The 23,036-nt window shown below is 38.8% G+C and overlaps 1 protein-coding gene and 1 pseudogene across 1 annotated transcript in view; one reads left to right on the forward strand and one right to left on the reverse strand.

Annotated features, from left to right (window-relative positions):
- The window catches only part of TM7SF3 (transmembrane 7 superfamily member 3), a 37,757-nt gene that overhangs the window by 13,728 nt on the left and 993 nt on the right, over positions 1-23,036 (reverse strand). Inside the window, 6 exon segments of the mRNA XM_038577124.1 lie at positions 1,175-1,352; positions 5,232-5,403; positions 6,153-6,273; positions 8,808-8,838; positions 8,840-8,959; positions 12,803-12,951. Of these exon segments, the coding sequence (XP_038433052.1) occupies positions 1,175-1,352; positions 5,232-5,403; positions 6,153-6,273; positions 8,808-8,838; positions 8,840-8,959; positions 12,803-12,951 (771 nt within the window).
- On the forward strand, positions 10,820-10,931 carry LOC119866460 (annotated as a pseudogene).

Below are 23,036 nucleotides of genomic sequence, written 5' to 3' on the forward strand. Positions count from 1 at the left end.
AGTTAAATGCAACACATGACCAATTTTTTTTTTATAAAGGACATTAGTGGAATAACTAGTGAAATTCAGTAAAATCTGTTGATTAAAAAGCAGTACTGTATCAAAGTGAATCATGTGAATTTGATCATGGTTACATAAAAAATAAATATTTATGGGAAAAAGGGCTTTATGTCTGTGACTTACTCTCAAGTGGCTCAAAGAATTGTCTGTGTGTATGTACATTTGGAAAGTGCACACTAGTGCACTCTAGTGAAAGAATAAAAAGCAAATAGCATGTGTTAACATTGAGAAATCTGAGTGAAGATTATGTGGAAATTCTTCGTATTTCTGCGTCTTATCTGAGAAACTATTCAGAATAAAACATTAAATCCACACACAGAATGATCTTGCAAAACCTCCTGTGCCACCATCCTATTTAAACCACTGTCCTCTCACCTGAATTAACTACAATAGCCTGCTCATCGATCTCCGTCTCTGATCTTGCCCCTGACTTTTCTCATAAAAGCAGCCAGAGTGACCCCATCAAAATATGAGTGAGATCATGGCACTCCTTGCTCAAACCCACCAATGCCTTTCCCTTTTGCTCTGAATAGACGCTTTCACCCACACAGTGACCTACCAGGCTGCACAACTCTCACCCTCCTCCGTGTCCTCCAGCCACTGTTCTCACTGCAGGTTTTCAAACACATCAAGAAGGCTCTGGGCTGAGGGCCTTTGTTCTCCTGCTTGCCAGTACTGCCTGGACAATGTGCATGGCTCCCTGCCTCGCCTTGGGTCTCCACCCAATGGTGAGCTTTTCCGCATGGGCTAGCGTGGCCATCCCTCTCAGAATTCTTCCCTTGTTGTCACTTGTCATCTACCCTTCCTACTTAATGTTTGCTTCTTTGCACACATCAGTTTCTCCTGTGACATATATTCTACAAATTTATTTTGTCTGTCTCAACTCCCCTGCTAAAGCATAAGCTCCGGGAGGGCAGCTATTCTGTTTGTTTTGTTCATTGCTGTATCCCTATGCCTAGAACAAAGAGTGGAACAATGCAGGGACTCAAAATGCATATGCTGAATGAATGAAGTCTAAACAAAAGCAGTTTTTAATATTCTTAAGTTCTGTATTGGTTGACGTAGATTTGCAAAGCCAAAGAAGAAATTCCAAAGTTCAAATCCATGTACTCACCAAGGGAAGAACAATTATCCTCCTTGGCCTCAAAGCTGCAAGCATATGTGTGAGCAGGAACATAAGCAGCAGATGTATTTAGAAGTGGGTCTCGAACAATGACATTATAAATAACACCTTGTCCTCGGAGGGAGGAGAAGGAAACACTTGTCTTATCATTAGCTGTTAGGGTAACCACCTGATGCCAAAAATAACATGTGATTAGCATTTAGGTTTTTTAAAAAAGCTATTCTATTATAACCCTACCTACACATGATATTAAATCATAGTATTATAATTCTTATTTAAAATATACACCAACCCATTTAGCTCTGTCAAACGATTGTCCTACATAGTTTATATGTGCTAATATAAGGAAGTTCTTACACAAAATGCTTCTAAACTTTTTGTACAGCATCAAATGTTAACAATTTAAATAAAACATGATATAAAGTATAAACACTTAGGACAAAATAAAAAATTTGTCATCTGCTAGACAGTAAACAACACGATGGCAAGAACTATATTTATCCTGCTCGAAAATCCTTCTTTCTTCAGTACTTAGCACAATGCTTGGCACAGAATACATGTTCAACAAATGTTAGCTATTATTACTAGCTATGGAACTGTCAACAGACAAGCATTTATTAACTTCTCACAGAGAGGACCCATTTATCTTTGTCTAACAGACTGCAATAAGAAAACATTCCACATAGTTATGTTAGGCAATGGTCCTTCACTTCGAAACTTCCTTTTTAAAGGTTGTTTTTTAGATGGATAATATATGTTATGGAAGAAACAAAAGCCCTATTATAGTCGTAATACACTAATATGTTCCTACTAATAAAAGTTAGGACATTTAATGTTGGAGTTTCAGGAATAATTACAAACCTCTCAGAAAACTTCTGTTTAAAAATATTGCTTAGCCTTCAAAAATATGGGTTCTGGCAAAGGACTGGTCAAGTTCAACAAAATGTTAACATTACCTCCTACTCCCATTTTTATTACAAAACATTCAACCTTATAGAAATTTGAAAGAATACAATGAATAAAGTATATACCACCACCTAGATTTAACAATTCTTAATATTTTATCCTATTTATTAATTCCTCCTTCTTTCCCTCTATTTTTTCCTGCTGAACCATTTTAAAATAAGTTAGATACCGTGACATTTCACTTCTAAATACTTGTAGCGTGCACATCCTGAAACAGCATTTCTGGATGTGCCTATAATCACTGGGAGAATGTGTTATAATTCAGATTCTATTGGTAGAGGAGGCACCTGAGGTTCCACTTTTCTAGCAATCTCCTAGGTGATGCCAATGGTACCCATTCATCTATCACACTCTGAGTAGCAAGGTATAATAAGGATATTCTCTTATATACCCATAATACCTTAACTCAGCTAAGAAAATCAATAATCTCGTATCTAATACACAGACTATATTCAGATTCTCCCACGTCTTTTTTTTTTAAGATATATTTACCTATTTGAGAGAGCGTGTGCGCACACACGTGGGGGGGAGGGGCAGAGGGAAAGGAAGAAAGAGAATCTCAAGCAGACTCCCCACTGAGTGCAGAGCCCCACAATGTAGGTTCCATCTCACAACCCATGAGATCATGACCTGAGCCGAAATCACAAGTTAGAGAGCTAACCGACTGAGCGAACTAGGTGCCCCCCCCTTCACACCATGTCTTTCATAGCTTTTCTCACCCTTTATCAACCATTTCATGCATGGTATTTATCTCTATATCTAGGACAGTACCTCCCATCATCACTCTCTCCCACCTACTCAATGATTTTTAAAAAGATTAAAAGCAGTTGTCTTTTTTTTTGGATGGGAGGGGCAGAATGAGAGGGAGAGACAAATTCTTAAGCAGGTTTCCTGTACAATGCAGAGCCGAATATAGGGCTCAGTCTTATGACCCTGAAATCATGACCTGAGCTGAAATCAAGAGTTGGTTGCTTAACCTACTGAGCCACCCAGGTGCCCCAAGAGCAGCTCATAAGGGCACCTGGTTGGCTCATTTGGTAAAGCCTGTGACTCTTGATCTCACAGTTATGTTTGAGCCCCAGGCTGAGTACAGAAATTACTTAAAAATAAAATCTTAAGAGGATGCCTGGGTGGTGCAGTTAAGCCTCCCACTCTTGGTTTTGGATCAGGTTGTTATTTCAGGGTTGTGAGATCAAGCCCCTTGACAAGCCTCTCCTCATGCCCCTTGTCAGGCTCCAAACTCAGTGCTGGAGTCAGCTTGAGATTCTCTCCTGCTTTTCCCTCTGCCGCTTATCCCCCACCACCTGCTCATGCTCTCTCTCTCACTTTTTTTTTTTTTTTTTTTTTTTTAAAAGAGCGGTTGTCTTATAGAACATTCCACAGTCTGGATTTGTCACAGTATGCTCAAAGGTATCCAACTTTTGTTCCTTTATGCCACATATTTCCTGTAAACATGAACTCTGATGACTGAATTCAGGTTAAATATGCTTTGCTAGAATACTTCATAGATGATAGCGGTGGTGATGATGTCAGACTGTGTCATATGAGCATATAATGCAAGCTAACCTGCTATCGGTGAAGCTCACCGACCACATGGATAAGATGTGGTCTTATCTAATGATCGACCTGTGATCTAATGACCATCAGATCATTCCACTGGAAAAGTAAGTTTTCCCTTTGCAATTAGAATTAATCTGAGCATGGTGGAAATATCCTGTTCCCCAACAGTCTTTCACCTGCTGATCCTTGCCTGAATTATTTCACTGAGGGCAGAAAATGGTGACTTTCTAATCTACATTTACTGACTGGAATTCCTCTGTAAATCCTTCTCTCATCAACAAGGATGAATTACATCCTTTAAAAAAGACAATATAAATTCCTTCCCTGGATGGATTTCCAGAGTAATTTGGTATAGGAGTCTCCTCTAATGATAGCAATTTGTAAACAAGTACAATGAATTTTCTTATACCTGGCTCCTTCTTAGCATGTGATCATGACATCCTAGGTGACAGGGCAACAATATGAGATCTTGCTCTGCAACAGACTGAGGCTCTAGGCTAATCATATATGCCTGTCAGCCATTTCCTTCTATATAATCTGGTCACCTATCAACCTTCTGGGAAGAATCAGAGCAGTCAAGAAAAACTCTACCCATAAACCATTAGACTGAAGGATGAAGTTCTATATTAGACTGCAATCAGATATCTTTTAAGACATAAATCCCGTCCTCCACAAAAATGATCTATAGCATGAACCTCAATTTTAATATGCATAGGGATCACCTGGGGACCTCAAAATGCAAATTATGATTCAGTAAGTCTGGGGTGGAGCCAAGGAATCTGCAATTCTAACAAACTCCCAGGTGATGCAAATGCCGCTTGTCCATACCCTACACTTGATATTCCAAGAATTTACAGGGGTTCAAAAGGTCAGAGAAAACTTTTGCTTCAAGTTAGAGACTTCTGAGTTTGGGTTTAAATATTAATGCCAGGGGTGCCTGAGTGGCTCAGTGGGTTAAGCACCTGACTCTTGGTTTTGGCTCAGGTCATGATCTCAGAGTAGTAAGATCGAGCCCGAGGTGGGGATTTTATACTCAGCACAGAGTCTGCTGGTTCCCTTTCCCCTCCTCCCTCTCTCCACATGCACATGCATGCGTGCTCTCTCTAAGATAAATAAAAATAGAATATTTTAAATAAATAAAATATTAATGACAATGTGTATACCCTTAAATGGTTTCTCATTGTTTTTTCCTCAGAATACTATAATTTTTATACTCGCCAACTAATATTTACAGGAGTACATTGAAAAATCACCACCCCCTTCCATCCATAGCTCAAGATTACCAGGTCACGTATGTGACAGCAACTAAAATGTAAACATAATTTGCATGCACCTCCACAGAACCCAACATTACCTTGGGATATTACTAGCAAGATGATAACAAAATGAAAGAGAATAAAGTGAGAACCCCAGGAAGACCAAGGAAACAGTAAAGAAATAAGCTCCTGGTAGCTTCTCCCCTTCTCAACTCTTATAAAAGTCTCAACAATCTGGCCACACAAATTATAAGAACCAGATTTACCTTGATAGCATTGGCCTTCACCTGAGGAACCTCAGCCATCCTCTGCAGATGCTCTAGCAACCCCTCTTGGGTGAGGTCATTCTCGGGCAGAAAATACTGATAGACATCATACAGCAACCTCCACCTAGAGTCCCGTCCTGTCCCAATGTCACACGGCAGAGGATCCGTGCCTCTAAAGTCAACCAACAAAACTAAACATCAGTCTCTTGTGGTGCATGTCCCATCTATAAAAGGAACTAAAAGCTCAAATTTCAAACTTCTGCCATTGATTCCAATTTTGGCATTATGAAGAAAAGTAGCATAGTGAGAGGCAGTATGGTTTAATAACCAGATGTCAATGTCAGTCAGGCCCAGAGTGACATGCCAGCTTTGCTGTTTGTTAGCTCTGCATCTGTGGGCACATCACATAATCTCAGCAACCCTTAGTGAACCACTCTGGAAAATAAGAACCACCACCCCTTCTTCCTAAAATTGCCAGAATTAAAGAACACAGAGAATTCAGCACTATGGATGAATGACAGACAGCATTCAAATGTTTCTCAATGTTAGCTATCATTACTATTAAAGGAGAAACTAAGGCAGAGTTTTAATTAAAAAAATAAAATCCTGACAAAAATATACGAGTGCTTCATGCTTCAGAATGCTTTCCATATTCAAAACTCTTTACCGAAACTAAATGTACTTCTAAGCTCACAATAGAGAGTCAACATCTCGCTCTTCCTAAGAATGGAGAGGGACAGTATTATTGGTAAGTGGCAGCTCAAGTATTTTGCAATGCTTAAATTACCTCCATTCCAAAAAAAGATTAAACAATCCCATTTTACTAAAGAGAACCATGGATTTTGAGAGTTCACCAAATCTACACAACAGTTAGTCATGCATATCCTAAAAGCAGTTTTAGGAGATAGGACACAGACATACCTTGCATAGCCTAGGTTTGCTGGGGCAAATTTAATAGTTGTGTCAAAGAAATTATATTCCAGGTAAATGTTGGGATCAATATCTAAATCAAATTCCAAATTACAGCCTCCAGGGACAGGATCTGGATGAAAAATAAGGAAGTTACTCAACACAGAATTTTTATATATTCAAATGGTACTCAGAAAAACAGAACTCTACTTTTATAAGAACTTTCCATATAGAAGTTAAACATAATAGAGCTTCTGGTTTTGTACTACCACCTCATGAACTGAGGTCAAAGAGGGAAAAGTTAATCGAGGTTAAGGGCTTTACAATAGAGGTCAGCAAGACTTTTCTGTAAAGATGGTGAATGTTTTAGGCTTCACAGTCTTGATGGTTTCTCTGTGGCAACTACTCAACCCTGCCCTCAGGGCAGGAAAGCAACCATAGACAATATGTAAGCAAAGGAACATGGCAGTTTCTAATAAAACTTTAAGTACAAAACAGGCTTTGACCCATGGTCTGTGTTTGCCAACCCCTGCTCTAGAGTTGAAAAGATCTAGAGATAGATATTCTTAAGCTGGTACCAAAAACTGGCTTTGAGGATCTCATGAACACTGAAATTGTATGTCAAAGGCTGAATATGTGAATTTCTTAAGGAGAGAGGCTTTTATTAGATTTTGGGGTCTATAATCTCATAAAAAAAGCTTAAGAACACAGGGATAGAGGGGGAAAAAACACTACCAAGGAGTAAAGGAACTCCATGAGTAGTAAAGAAAGGGGTGTTCACTTTTTACATGTTTCTTTCAACAAGAAGAACGATGGTGTCATCCTCAGTGCTGGAAGACTCTTTGTGTGCACATAGAAGAGTAAAAATAAAAAAGACCTCAAAAGAGCCCCATGACCATGCATTGTAATAACATTTGGACGTTTAATTAAATACATATTTTAGGTATTTCATTTACATTAATAATGTGTCTAAAACAGCTGTTCTTTTCTTATTAGGAATCCTATTCATGACCTTAAGCATGACAAAACAAAAAAGTCACTTGACATGAGCTCAATTCTATGCAAACAGCTGTCTACAGTGGACTCAAGTGGAAAGGCTAAAATAAGAATAGGTCCAGGTAAACCAATTTAAAGATCTACAAGGTCTCAACTTCATACACCCATCCAATCATTCCCATAGTTGGGTCCTGGTTTCTATCAACTGTTGGAATTCTGGTGGCTGACTTGCCCCAGCCAGATCTGGAACCGAGAAACTCAATGTCCATATATTTCAATGTTGCTCCTCTTTCATACTCTCCTTTTCCTGCATTTACAGATCTTTACCACACCCAGGAAAATGATATGCATTGTAATGGAAGCTCTACTGTTCCTAATACTTCTTTGTACACTGTCCTTGATGAAAACCCAGTCTATGATTTTCTATCAGGTCATTCCCCTTTGCAACACAGAACACTGTGTAAGAGTAGTCTAAATTTCCTCACCTCGACTCCTCAATCACTGTAATCTAGTTTTTATCCCCATGTGCCACTAAAATGATTCTCACTAAAGGCCCCTGCTGACTTTTCATTGCACTATCATACAGACACCTTCAATCACTTCCTTGACCTCTGCAATGTGCTATTTACCTCTCCTTACTTAACGCAGAATCTCGGGCTCTTCTCTTGCCTCCTTGTCTCTGTAGTGTTATGCTTATTCCTCAGCAGTTAGCATCGCCCAGAAACAGTGCCTGATACGAGGTAGGCACTATGAAAGCATCTGCTATTATTTTTCCCCTTAAATCTCTAAGTACATGCCTGGACAATCTTACTTACTTCTATGGCTTTTACACAGAACCTTTCAGGTGGACTAACCTCAGGTCTCTACTCCACACCCTTAAACTCCCTCCCTACTACACATTTCCTTCCAGATTTCCTATGAGCATTTCAGATTCATGGTGTCTTAAAGTGAAGTCACAATCTACCCCATCCCAACTGCCTAAACTATCCAGTACCACAACTCTATCTCAATCCTATTTTGCATCACTATTTCCTAGTAGCCCAAATGGGAAGCCTACGCTCCTCACTTGTATAATCCATGATCATTGGCCATTGTGTCTCATCAATGCTACCTCCCAAACACCTTCTCACTCTGAGCCCTTAAAGGTACACAGAGTCTTGACCTTGCTATGCCCTCTCCAAACCACTCCCCATACTGCTTCTAGAGTTAACTTTCTGACAGATGAAATGCATACCATTCCTCCGCTTAAAAACTCTTTATGCTCCTTCAGAGTAGAATGCAAACCTCAAATTATATACAAGGCCCTTCATGCTCTGGCTCCAGCCACACCCACCATTCTGCCATTCTCCAAATACTCTCCATTCTTCTTCCATGCCTTCCTTTGCCTAGAATAACCAGCTAAAAGTGTTAAGGACTGTTTCTTGCCTTTCTGTTACTGCTTCTCCAAAGGCTCCTTAAATTTCTCTTGAATTAAGGACTACATTCTCCTATACCCCTACCTGGGCTTTTAATCATCATACAATTCTTTGGCTCCCTCACTGCTAAAATCTTTGATTCAGTATATCATACTTGCAATAAACACTTTTAAAAGGATTGTACTTTCCCCTGAATTTTCATGAATAAGTTCCACATTCTGGAGAGTCAATAGGGAGTTGAAGACAGAAAGGTTACCTCTTTCAGAGTAGGAGAGTGGAATGGCCAATGTTTTGGACAGGCTTAGAATCTAAAGTCTCCAAGTACCAAGTGCACATACTTTCCTCTGGTCTAAGAATGGAAACCAGTCCTTTGTCAGTGCCTGTTCCTGAAGTATTGGGAAGGAGAGTCTGCAATAAGATAGAAAAGAGTCATCATGAATAGGGAGTTGAGCAAAATATCTCAACCATTTAGTGCTGCCTTCAGCCCAGGGCGTGATCCTGGAGACCCGGGATCGAGTCCCACGTCGGGCTCCCTGCGTGGAGCCTACTTCTCCCTCTGCCTGTGTCTCTGCCTCTCTCTCTCTCTTTCTGTGTCTCTCATGAATAAATAAAATCTTTAAAAAAAAATTCCAAGCTGGATCTACTATGCATGTCCTATTCCAAACCTTCTCAAAACAAGAAGGAAGAAACACAGACCTTCCTTATAAAGAATTCTTTTCATCTCTACCTGCAGGGACCCATGCATACACATGGAAGAACTAGTTAAATATATGACCTTTGATAGGAATAACAGATTCACAGTGAAATTTCAAAGTTTTTCAATTCCCCAAATTAAGATTTACTATGTCAAGAACTAAGACTGTCAAATAACAAAACAATTCAGTAAAGAATCTGGTGTCCTTTATTCAAGGAAAACAACACAAGATTAGGGGAGTACAGTACCTTATAAGCAGTGAAGAAGTACCTGAGAGATTTGAGGCAAAAAGTAAGTTTCATACTGTAGAAGAAGCAAAACAGAAACAGGGGATGATTGGCTAGGAGGTCAGGAATTTCCTTATAAGGAAGACAGTCCTATTCTCTTAGAGCTAAGCAAGCTAGAGCAGAGTTGGAGGATGGAGGAAGGTGACTATCATGTTAGATTTCCTTGACTGTCATGTTAGATTTCCTTTCTAATCCATGTTAGATTTCCTTACCCATAAGTGCAAGCTGACTCAGGTGTAAATAGATCCGTGAACTGGGCTAGGCCACTGAGGCAGCCTCCATCTTGTAAGTCCAATATATAAATTAACTTTAGCACTACGGGGTCGCCTGGGTGGCTCAGTTGCTTAACCATCCATCTTCCCCACAGGTAATGATCTCCAGGTCCTAGGATCAAGCCCAGCATCAGGCTTCCTGCAGAGCAGGAAGCAGACTTCCTGCTTCTCCCTCTCTCTCCCTCTGCCCATCCCCACCACTCATTTCTCAAGTAAATAAATAAAAGCTTTAAAATATAACTAAACTTATAAAAAGTAAGTAAACTTGTGAAAAAAAAAAAAGAACTTTATCACTACGAAAGCAAAAACATGATCCCTGCCCCCAAAGAATTAAGCTTCCGGAAAGTTTTTTTTTTTTTTTTTTAAATGAGCTATAATCAACATATAAATTATACATGCAGAATATCATTTGATAAGTTTTGATATACGCAGACACTTGTGAAGCCATCATCACAATCAGGATAGTAAGCAAACTTAGTCTCTTCTCACTCCTTTCTAATCCTCCCTCACACCCCTCCACTCCTTCATCCCCTAATGCCATCCATTTGGAAAACTTTTTGAATTACAAAATACTAAGTTAAGAGATAGTAGATCCAGAGTGTTTTCTTAAAGCTAAGGAAACGGGAAGAAAAAAACACCAGATGGGCTTCAATTTGACAAGCGTAAGGGAAAATGATTCAAATACTAAATGACCCAGTGCAGTGTCAACAGTTTCAAAGAACCAAATGCTATGATGACCCAAAAAACCAAAGTGCCATGCTTCTTCAAGAAGGGTAGAAGAAACAGGAACTGCTCTCTTCACATAGACCACTCATTTCTAGATCTATGTGCAATTCTGGTCATCTTCTTCTCAGTAGTATAAATACAGTGAGAAGTAAGGGCAGCCCAAGAAAGGAACATTATTATAATTCAGGATAACTAAGATCCGCCTTGCATGAAAAGTGAGGCCCAACATGCTGTTCACTCAGGCCACTTCAGTCACAGTAGTTTTGTCAACATTCCAAGCTCTGTTTCCATTGCTTCTCGGCCTTTTGGCTAAGATCAAGTGTAGTATCTGTTCTTATCAGTTTAATATCTGATACGTCCTCTATCCAAGCTCTGTTTCCTCCAATGTAAAAACATGCATTATAAGTACTTTGTTGAACTGTTGTAAGAATTAATTATATGGAAAACTAAATGCTAACTAGAAGCCCCACAGGCCCAATGAGTTTCCAGAGATCACCATGAAATTATACAAATGTATCCATACAGTGTGATGGGTGCAGAGTTTCCAATTTTAGCAGATTCAAAGTCTATGGCCCCAGGAGAGCTTAAGAACCACTAACCTTGCAGCCCCTAGTAGGCATGCAAAAAATATAAATGCCTTTTTTCCAATCCTTTCTCTTCCTTCAAATGCTGTCTTCCCTGTGATGTTCTGAAGGTAATCATCTGTGTAGCATTTTATTAGGTCTTCTATGTAAGGGCACGAATAGCAAGTTTCTTTCTAAATTTAGTGCTAGAAAAAAAGGTTGGCTTTCCTGAGAAACTAGCATGGTTTTTCCTTCTAAAAAAGATATTTAACATGCTTTGATTTCTGCTCAGGCTGCAAAGAACTCAGACAAAATCTGAGTGGGGGTCATAAACACTGTTAACTCTTGAAATTAACAAAATGTATTCCTTCCTCTTTTCCTTGATCAAACTCTTCCATTTCTAGTCTATTAAATTACCAAACACGCAATTTCAAAATTCATGGTAGGTGCAGGAAGGCAAGAATAAAAACATGCAAAACATTTAGTTTGAAAGATAATATGACCAATGCCTATATAGAATATATATGAATTGGGGGATCCCTGGATGGCTCAGTGGTTTAGTGCCTGCCTTCAGCCTCGGGCGTGATCCTGGAGTTCCGGGATCAAATCTTGCATTGGGCTCCCTGCATGGAGCCTGTCTCTCCCTCTGCCTGTGTCTCTGCCTTTCTCTCTCTCTGTGTCTCTCATGAATAAATAAATAAAATCCTTTTTTTAAAAAAAAATAGAATATATATGAATTGGACTAAGACTAAGCAATATGAATTGCTTTAACAAATTCCAGAGTATTAAAAGACAGGCTTATAATAAGACAGGCCAAGGACAAATAAAGAGCAGCATGACTTCATACAGAGTGAAATTCATTTATTAGTCTAAGGGGTCATATAGGCCGAATATAAATAGATTTATAAAAGGTTACTATAAATGGCAGATTCTTAATGGGTTAAGCTAATCCAGGGCATCTGAAAAACTTCCCAAAGGTGAGGTTGAGGTTGAAGGGGTTAGTGATGATCTCTAAAATAAGAATCTTGGGCAGCCCAGGTGGACTTAGCGGTTTAGAGTTGCCTTCAGCCCAGGGCGTGATTCTGGAGACCCAGGATCAAGTCACGTCAGGCTCCCTGTGTGGAGCCTGCTTCTCCCTCTTCTGTGTCTCTTCCTCTCTCTCTCTCTCTGTCTCTCGTGAATAAATAAAATCTTAAAAAATAAAATAAAATAGAGTCTGAGCTGAGCACAGGGCTAAAAGACCTGAATTTTGGGCTTCTTTTGTTTCCATGAGACTTCACAAATAAAGGTGATCCTGCAAGGGTCTTAGTAAACTTAGTAAATACTATATGGCTTAACAATGATGGAAACCCAATAAATAATATTCAGAGGTAAAAATCATTAAGGACCCAGCAGAGTGAGAAAACAAGATAAAAATCATAAGCTTAAAACTTAACTGCAGCCAGGAGAATTTGGTAATCTACTCTCCCACCAGATTCAGCACTCTCTCACCCCTTTTTTAAGTAAGAGGTCACCACACTCAAGAAAGGCCTTAGACATTTATCTCTTAGCCAGTCTAAACCACTACCTTGACAGAATCCAATCTTGACTTTTTTCTTTTAAGGACATAATGTCAAACATAAAGAGGCATCAAATTGAAAATGTTTCTACTAAATACAAGATCCCAAAACATGGAACTGGTATTTACAGAAATAATTTTTCATACTTACATGAGAGAAAGAAACTGTTGTATTCTGATATTGTGAGTGTATTTGGAAAATAACGAAAGAGACATTGCTTGAAATATGACGCAAAATGGCATCCTCTGGCCTGTTGAGCTCGAAGTATCTAAACTTCCCTATGGAAAATTCAAGAACACCTGTAATGGGAGAAACATTTCACTGTAACATTTGTACTTGTAATATCAATTTGTAGAAATCACAGACACAGCGTACGTGTGCTAATTTAATCCTCAGAAAAACCTGGGGAGATATATATTATTACTGCCCTTACTTTACTGATGAGGACAATTAAGCTTAAGGAGGGGAAGCAGGCAGTAAATAGTGGAACGGAGCACTAAAAATGTAAGAAAAGCATTTCAAAAGATGCAAACAATACTTAAAGTGCTCAAGATGTCCAAGATGCCAGAAACATTCCCCACTGCAAGCAGCCATAACAATTCCATTCAAAACAGACTCAGGGGCAGTGCCCGGCTGGCTCAGTCAGTAAAGCATGTGACTCTTGGTCTCAGCGTCGTGAGTTCAAGTCCCAAATATGGCTTAGAGTTTACTTACAATTTTTTTTTATTATTAAAAAAAGACAAAACAGAAGTGCCTCGGTGGCTTAGTCAGTTGAGCATCTGCCTTCTTTCGGCTCAGGTCATGATCTCGGAGTCCTGAGACTGAGCCCCACATCTGGTTCCCCACTCAGCAGGGAGTCTGCTTCTCCTGCTCCCTCTGCCCTTCCCTCCATGCTCTCTCTCAAATAAAAATAATAAAATAAAATCTTTAAAAACAAACAAACGCAGGATGCCTGGGTGGCTCAGTGGTTTAGCGCCTGCCTTTGGCCCAAGGCGTGATCCTGGAGTCCTGGGATCAAGTCTCACATCGGGTTCCTGCATGGAACCTGCTTCTCCCTCTGCCTGTGTCTCTGCCTCTCTGTGTGTGTCTCTCATGAATAAATAAATAAAATCTTTAAAAAAAATAAAACAAGCAAAAAGAGAGGCCCTGAATTTCAGGATTTAACAACCCTAAGGAAGTACTAAAAATTGTGAGTACACTCTATTTTTTTTTTAAGATTTTATTTATTTATTCATAGAGATGCAGAGAGAGAGAGAGAGGCAGAGACACAGGCAGAGGGAGAAGCAGACTCCATGCAGAGGGCCTGACGTGGGACTTGATCCAGGGTCTCCAGATCACGCCCTGGGCTGCAGGCGGCGCTAAACCGCTGCGCCACCGGGGCTGCCCAGTATACTCTAATTAAAAACAGAACTTGATCTAGTAAATTCTGAAGTCAGCCCAGGCCATAGGGATACAGGGTGCTTCAATTTTATCCCACCAATTACTAGCTGTGTTATTTTAGGCAGGTTATTTAATTCCCTTAAAGCTCAATTTCTTCATTTGTCAAATGGGACTATCTTGCCTAGCTTGCAAAGTTAAGGTGCCATCAACACTGACAAAAATCTCTTGAGTGCCCACACTAGGTACTTTACATACAGTCATGAACCATAGGCATTCTGGAAAAAGGAGCTTTTTGTTTAAGGACCAAGTCCAGAGTCCACACTATTTTATAATTTTTTTAAGGATTTAATTTATTTATTCATGAGAGACACAGAGAGAGAGAGGCAGAGACAGAGCAGGCTCCCCGAGAGGAGCTCAATGCGGGACTCATCCCACGACCCTGAGATCACGCCCTGAGCCAAAAGCAGATGCTCACCACTGAGCCACCCAGGTGCCAAGTCCACACTAGTTTTGCAGCACCTCACGTAGGCCTTCCTCATTTGTCTTGTTGTCTTGCCTCCCCTTGTGTTTCACTCATCCTACTCACTGTGTCCTTCTCCTAGCTGCACCTGGTTCTTTCTTTCATCAACCTAATTCTCAAACATTCCACTAAACAGGTTGCTTTTACTTGTGTGGTCCTGGACGCTCATCCCATCGTCTACCCTATAGTCAGCATCTCTGCAAAAATAGCAGAGGAGCTCCCAGTCATTACATAAGCAGTCAGGGGGAAGGGTGGGTATTTCAACTCTACAAATAGAAAAAAATACTTAAATTTAATAAAGATGAAACAGAGTTAATGAGGTAAATTATAAGTCACCAGAGTCCCATTGTGGAACTATTGTCGTTTTATTTTAGAAAGAAATTAAGAGTCAGTGGGTGGTAAAGGAAAACACTCTAGACATTAAACAATTTCAAACTCACTTTTATGTACTATTTCCCAAATAGGCTAATTTTCAATACTCTTTTTTTTTTTTTAAATGCAAGTATTCCAGCTGGATGATTAAAAAAAAAAAAAGGGGGGGGGGGACTATCAACAATGGCTAACCAAGAAAGCCAAGCAGAACATATAAATAATGCTAGCCTGAGATCAAAGGTTATTCTGTATAAATTCCCCAAACCTTGTGCTGTTATATTAGCTTCATAATTTTTTTATAATTAATAGAAAAAAAGTTACTGGTGGCTATGGTTTATTTCTAAAACTCCAGGGAAAATTTTAATAGTGCTAACAATGACAAATGAAGATGGTATATTTCCTATTTATGTAAACAGAAACACATTTTAAGTTTCATGTAGAACAAAACTCTAGCCAGAGTAAAATAAAAATATTAGGAAGTATTTAATAGAATCTAGATAGGGAAGTCTAGAAAATGTGAGGGAGATTTTTTTCCTATTTATAAAGGGAAACAAGAAAAACATTTTTACATTTTCCAGGCCTTCCCATCATCATGATTATTTTATTCAGAAATCAAATTATACATAAAATTAAGTGGGTCTCAGGAAATGGCACTAAAAACGTAGCACATATTATAATTTACTTTTGGTCCCATCTTCTGTCTTCCAAGTCTTTTAAAAATATCCACAAATTCTAGTTTGTCAAACTAAGAGTAGTATGTTTGTTTTCCTAGGAACTATCTGGATTTCTATCCTTTTTAACTGTTCAAAGCACCCAACTAATATTTTATTTTGCTTTTTTAAAAAATTTCAGTGTAGTTAACATACAGTATAATAATATATTTTTTAAAGATTTTATTTATTTATTCATGAGAGACACAGAGAGAGGCAGAGACACAGGCAGAGGGAGAAGCAGGCTCCATGCAGGGAGCCCTAATATGGGACTCGATCCCGGGACTACAAGACCACACTCTGGGTGGAAGGCAGGTGCCAAACCACTGAGCTACCCAGGGATCCCATACAATATAATATTAGCTTCAAGTAAGGCACTCAGTTCATTTACCAGCTGCCTTTTCTAGTTACATTTTCAGTCTTTCATTTTTCTTTTTTTCCCCTTCTTTCCTCCTTTTTTCTATTTGACATATATCTATGAAGTACCTGTTCTGCCTATTGGGTACTGTGATCAAAACTGGGATGGGTAAATTCATAAATGTTATCCAAGGTTTCTGTAATTCTCACTAAATTTGCCCTTAAGTATACCTTAGAAACTGTTCAGGTAATCTGTATGTTTGTCTTCCCGTTACACAGGCCTTAAATCATAACTCTACCCAAAAGCTTTAAAAGCTCTGAAACAGCGATACCTGGGTGGCTCAGCTGTTGAGCATCTGCCTTTGGCAGAGGGCGTGATCCCGGAGCCCTGGGATCGAGTCCTGCATCAGGCTCCCTGCGCGGAGCCTGCTTCTTCCTCTGCCTGTGTCATCTCTGCCTCTCTCTCTGTATCTCTCATGAATAAATTAATTAAATCTTTAAAAGAAAAAAAAAAGGTCCTGGAAGAGATTAAAGTTATCAACTAGCAGAGTCTTGGTGTAAAGATTTTCTTAACCTTTCCTTAACCTATCACACAGGGTTGTGAAAATAAATCGCAAGTCAGAAATACTTTGAGCACCAAAACGTACAGCGTTTTAAAAAGATAGTAAGAGGGATCCCTGGGTGGCTCAGCTGTTTAGTGTCTGCCTTCCACTCAGGGTGTGATCCTGGAGACCTGGGATCGAGTCCCATGTCGGGCTCCCTGCATGGAGCCTGCTTCTCTCTCTGCCTGTGTCTCTGCCTCTCTCTCTCTTTCTCTCTGTGTCTCTCATGAATAAATAAATAAGATCTTTAAAAATAAATAAAAAATAAAAAGACAGTGAGGTGGAACGCCTGGGTGGCTCAGCGGTTGGGTGTCTGCCTTCTGCCCAGGGTGTGATCCTGGAGTCCCAGGATTGTGTCCCACACATCGGGCTCCCTGCATGGAGCCTGCTTCTCCCTCTGCCTAGGTCTCTGCCTCTCTCTGTGTCTCTCATGAATACATAAATAAAATCTTAAAAAAATAAGGAAAGAGAGAATCATAAATTAAAATATATTATTAAACAACTGATAAGGTAAGTGGGGAGTATTGAAAGCAGGTATCACTGTGAGTATAGCTTAAGGGATTTTTCTATATACATTTCACTGTTAATCAAATTTTTATAATGATGGTGAGATGTTCTTATCAGAAAGAAGATGCACATTTTGAAAAAAAAAAAAAAAAACTCCATTCTTAATGTCCCTAAAACACAGATTCTACTTCAAGTCTTCATCTCAAATTTATAAGAATAGCAACACACCCTAGACAAAATGATAACACTCTCCTAACACTTTTTGTCACTTGTTTTGTTCTTCCCTTAAAATGGTACTATCTTTCCAGATAATATATAACCTTTATTACAAAAAGAAATGTATACAAAATTATTTCCTACAGCAAATATACTGTGCAGAAATAATCACTATTAACAGTTTGGTATACATCTTTTAGGACTTAGGCAGATACCATAATGAGTATTTCTACATACATGGAAAAATGTAAATACGTTTGCTATAGCCCATTGAACAGGTCTTAGATATCTCTGCATATCAACAGAAATAATTCAAGCTTTACCATTTTAAAAATTATATAATATTCCATTCTGTAAGTAACCATAATTATTCAACTAATCCCCTACTGGGGAACATATAGGCTGTTACCATTTCAGCATAAAAAATAAGAAATAGTTGTCTTTGTGAAAGAGTCTTCTAGAAAGCATATATATTTATCAGGTGGTAAAACCTGTATGAGAAGGTTTTTGCTGTTACAGTGTAACAGATCACTTTTGATCCTAAATGGTTAAACTACCTAAGAAGTCTTTTTCTCATTAAGAAAATTAGAAATGAAAACAAATAGTCCATGTGAAAATATATAATGATCAGGACCAGAACATTAAGTTACAGCCTCTGCTTCGGACTTTAAGAAAAACACCTGGCTACAACTTTCTCTTATTACTTCCTGGATTTTCGGAAGCTAAGGAAAGATGACATCTCACTAACCCCCTTTCCCAAATACCTGTAGTAGGAACGTGACAGATGCGAAGATAATAAAAGAGACACTGTATTCATGATTTAAAAATCTGATCACTTGACAAAGTACGTAGGGGTATTAAAAGCAGGTGCCTCTGGGGGTGTATTGTTTTTAAGCTTTTATTTATTTGAGGGAAAGAGCTCCAGAGAGCATGAGCAGGGGGAGGTTCCCCACTGAGCAGGGAGCCGGATGTGGGGCTCAATCCCAGGACCCTGGGATAATGACCTGAACTGAAGGGAGATGTTTAACCGACTGAGCCACCTAGGTGCCCTAGGATGTATTTTAAATGTTTTTTTTTTTTTTTCACATTTCCTTATTTTTCAAATTTTCTATAGAACTTATAAGGTATTGGGATGCCTGGGTGGCTCAGCAGTTGAGCATGTCTTCTGCAGGGGGCGTGATTTCGGGTTCCTAGGACCCAGTCCCACTTCAGGCTCCCATGCAGGGAACCTGCTTCTCCTTCTGCCTATGTCTCTGCCTCTCTCTCTGTATACGGTGTCATTATTAGAAGGAAATTCTTATACAGTGATTATCCACCCTGGCTGCACATTACAATCATCTGGAGATGCTTTTTAGAAACTATTGCTGCCTGGGTCCCTATCCAACTGGTTAAATAAAAATCCAAAGGATTAGGGTCTAAGTGTCAGTTAAAAAACATTTACTGAAATAACATTCATACAGAGAAATGCACAAAGTGTACACTGTCAGGTTAAGAAAGAACATTCTACCATTTTAGAGGTTTTCTGGTCCTTTCCAATCACTAAGTATTCCCTCCTGCCTAGAGACACCACAATCCTAACTTCAAACCCCAACGATGGGCTTTGCCTACTTATGAAATTTAAGTGGTATCATACAGGATGAATTCTTTTGTTTGTTTGTTATTTTTTTTTTTGAAGATTTTATTCCTCCATTCATGAAAGACACACAGAGAGAGAGAGAGAGAGAGAGAGAGAGAGAGAGAGAGAGAGAGGCAGAGACACAGGTAGAGGGAGAAGCAGGCTCCATGCAGGGAGCCGGATATGGGACTCGATCCTGGGTCTCCAGGATCACACCCCGGCCGAAGGCAGGTGCCAAACCGCTGAGCCACCCGGGCTGCTCGGATGAATTCTTTTGTATTTAGCTTTTTAAAAATCAGTATCACACCTGTGAAATTCATCCAAGCTACTGTCACCATGACTTATTCATCTTTACAGCTGCATACTTCATAAAAGGAATATACCACAATTTATCTATTCTTCTGTTAATCAACATTTGGATTACTTCTAGTTTGAAGTTATTATGAATAACTCCAAATGTTGGTTTTTTTTTTTTTTTTTTTTGTACATGTCTTTTGGCGAGCATATGTACACATTTCTTTTGGGTAGAAGCCAAGAGTAGAACCATCAGGTAACAGGGTATACTTATGTTTATGTTCTGCTTTAGGAGATACTGCCTAAGAGTTATTTATCCCCACATGGTTTTGCCACTTTACACACCTATTAACTCATGGAAAAGTATTCCAGCTGCCCAACTATCTCACCAACACTTGGTATCATCAGTGTCTCCGTTGGGTGCATAATAGTATCTCACTGTGATTTCAATTTGCATCTCCCTAATTATTAAAGATGTTAAGAATATCTTGTTTTGTTTATTGGCTACTTGGATACTTTCCTGGTAAAAGGGTCTATGTTCAAGACTTTGGCCCACTCTAAACACAGACTGTCCTGAATTTTAGTTCTTTATACATCATGGATGTGAGCATTCTGTCCTTAAATCTTCTCCCATTCTTGTAGCTCATCTTTTCCCTCTCTCATTACCTTTAACAGAAGTTTTCATTTTAATGTAGTCAAATTTCTTGAGTTTTTCTTTTATGCTTAGTCCTTTTTGTGTCATTCTAACCCAATCTTTGCCAACATATTCTAAGATCATAAGAACACATTCCCCATGTTAACTTTCTAGACCTTTGTTTTAGTTTAGACATTTAAGTTTAAAATCAATCTAAAATTGGTTTTCATATAGGGTATGAGACAGGGGGTCAAGGTTCATGTTTCCATATGTATATCCAGTTGACACAGCAGCCTTTATTGAAAATACCACCATTTCCCTTCTACTCTGCAATTCCAGTTGTCACATAAGTGACCATGTGTTGGTTTGTTTCTGGAATCTTAATTGTAATCCAGTGGTATATTCATTTAACCTAACACCAATATTACATTGTCTTCATTTCTGCCCCAAATTTGTTTTCTCTTCAAGACTGTCTTGACTATTTTAGCCAGTTTTCATTTCCATATATATTTTAGAAAGCAGCTTGTCAATTTACACACACACACACACACACACAAAGCTGCCAGGAATCTGACTGGGATGGCAATGAAAGTATTATTTTAGGGAGAAATGATATCTTTATAACATATAATTTTCTAATTTATGTTATTAGTCTAATTTTCTAATTTATGACTCTGAAATAACCTTCTGCTTATTTAGCTTCTCAATTTATCTCAAGAATGTATTTTTTTCTGTAGAAGTCTTTACATAGTCCATTATAATTACTCCTAAATATTCTATGTTTAGAAAATAGATTTCTCTTTTTCTCTTTTAAATTTCAATTTCTAGTTGTCTCTTCAGCAACTTGCCTTTTTAAAAAGTTCTCCAGGTGATTCTAATGTTCAGTCAAGTCTGAGAATTCCTAACACAATGTTTGATGAATTAGGAAAGGATAAGTATATTTTTTCCTATTCTTGGTCATCCTTAACCTAACTTCTGTGTGAAAATCCTTTGGCAGTATTACCTTGGCAGTCTATTAGCCACTTCACAATTTTTATAGAAGATTGCATATTCACCAAACCAGTTGTGGTCTGACTCTTGGCTATGCAGGGCTTTGTTATATTTGACACACTGGTGTCTAGTACAGTACCAGTCACACAGCTGCCACATAGAAAAGGTTTGGTGAATGATGGTTGAACTTTATGACCTCTGGGCCTCAGTCTCCCCAGGTGAAATGGAGGTCATGTACTTCATACATCATTTGGCTGTTGAAATATAAAACAGGAAAAAAAATTCTTAACTGTCCAATGTTACACAATAAAGTAGCATTATTAACTTCCTTTAGCTTTCCAGGACTTCAGAGACTCATCTCCTTATTAAAAGAAAGAAGTCAGGCATTCCATATGGCCCTACAAATAAACTAGAAGAGAGAAAAGGATTATACATGCCCAGTATGTCCATCATAAACATCAAACGAGAAAGAGACTTCCATGGAGCAACAAGGAAAAATATTAAAGATCAAGACTTTAACAGTATAGTCTGGCTATGTGCATTTAATTCCAACTTATAAAAACAGACACAGCAAGAGAAGACATGTATCCAAAATATATCCTGAAGAAGTTAACAGGCCATCTGGAAAGGGATTCACTTTATGAGGCATAATTAGATCTTATGACTTTGTGAGTGGGAAGGAAAAAGCACATCAAATGATATTGCAGACAAATGGCTAACATGGAGACATAGCACGGAGACTGTGGCTTCTCCTCTACAAAACAATGGCTCTGCTTTTTCTGCCAAAGATATTTTTTGCCATCTGACCCATTGCCAGGCACTCTCAGGTATTTTTCATACCCTTCCTCCATTCTTACCCAGAGCCATTTTTCTTTCCAATAATTTCTTTCTAAAAAGAGCTGCCCAAACCTAATCTTTCCCTTTTCTTTCCCAATCAGATACTAAACTTGAACCTTAAAATTATCTGGCTCTATTTTGGCATTTTTGTTTTGTTTTTACTAAAATTTACCTGTTTATGCTTTGATACAACCAAATTCTAGATCTGGGAAAATTAAGTCTTCATAATTCTCTTCAGATCAACTATTAAAAACAAAAGCAGTTCAGAATACTTAAGTTGGCCGGCATTCAGTTGGCCTCCTCATTTCTCATTTATATCTTATGAGTTTTCATTAACCCTAAAAGCTAAAAGGAAACAGAAATATACACATTATCTTTCACATACTTTTAAAAGAGATCACTTACAAGGAACCACACAAATGGCCTGCTACCTTAAATTTACTACCCACAATAATACAAATACTAGAAGGCCCACATGACATTCTGCTCAACTCCAATTACTATGTAATTCCATGTAAAGTACTGAATACGAATGCACAAGAATGACATATTAAATACAAAAGTACAGAACTAGAACAGATGTGGCTCACAGCCCTCCTGACTCAAGAGCCATGATCAACCACAAACTGAACCTTTCAAATTCTTCACCAGTTTCAATGGAGATAGCAGGGTGCCTGGGAGGCTCAGTCTGCTGAGTGCCCTACTCTTGGTTTCTGCTCAGGTCATGATCTCAGTAGGGAGCATGCTCGGGATTCTCTCTTCCTCTCCCTCTGCCCCTCCCCCTTCACGCTCACTCGCTCATGCTCTGATCTTTAAAAAATAAAATGAGAATAGCATCACCATTACCTCCCTCATAAGGCTATTTTGAGAAATGAGAATTCACAGAATTAAGTGTAACACACCATACTAAGTAAAATATTCTTATTGGAGAGCAGCTTTGTTGAAGTGGAAGGACTATGAAAATTAAAATTGCAGCAACACACACTTGGGTTCAAATATCCTCTGTGCCCCTATTAACAGTTCACCCATGTAATGAGCATCATCTAGGGCCTCAGCTTCATCCTCTGGCAAGTGAGGAGGATAATCCTCTCCTAGAGTTGTGAGGATTAGATAACAATGCCAGGGAAAGCACCTGGCAGTTATTGCACACAGTGAAATGTCAGTGCCCTATTATTATCGAGGCTATTTTTCTGCAAATATATAACTGCCCTTTTCAGCCTTAAGTCCTGGGCAATGATTCTATGATTCAGTTTGCACAAGAGCTTTTCTCAGATGAGCAGTTAGGAACACAACCACATTATTCAGAAAATACATTGGTTCAGAACTACAACTGGTCTCTTAAGCTCAAAG

This window comes from Canis lupus, chromosome 27 (genome assembly GCF_011100685.1).
Source record: "Canis lupus familiaris isolate Mischka breed German Shepherd chromosome 27, alternate assembly UU_Cfam_GSD_1.0, whole genome shotgun sequence".
NCBI classification, from domain to species: domain Eukaryota; kingdom Metazoa; phylum Chordata; class Mammalia; order Carnivora; family Canidae; genus Canis; species Canis lupus.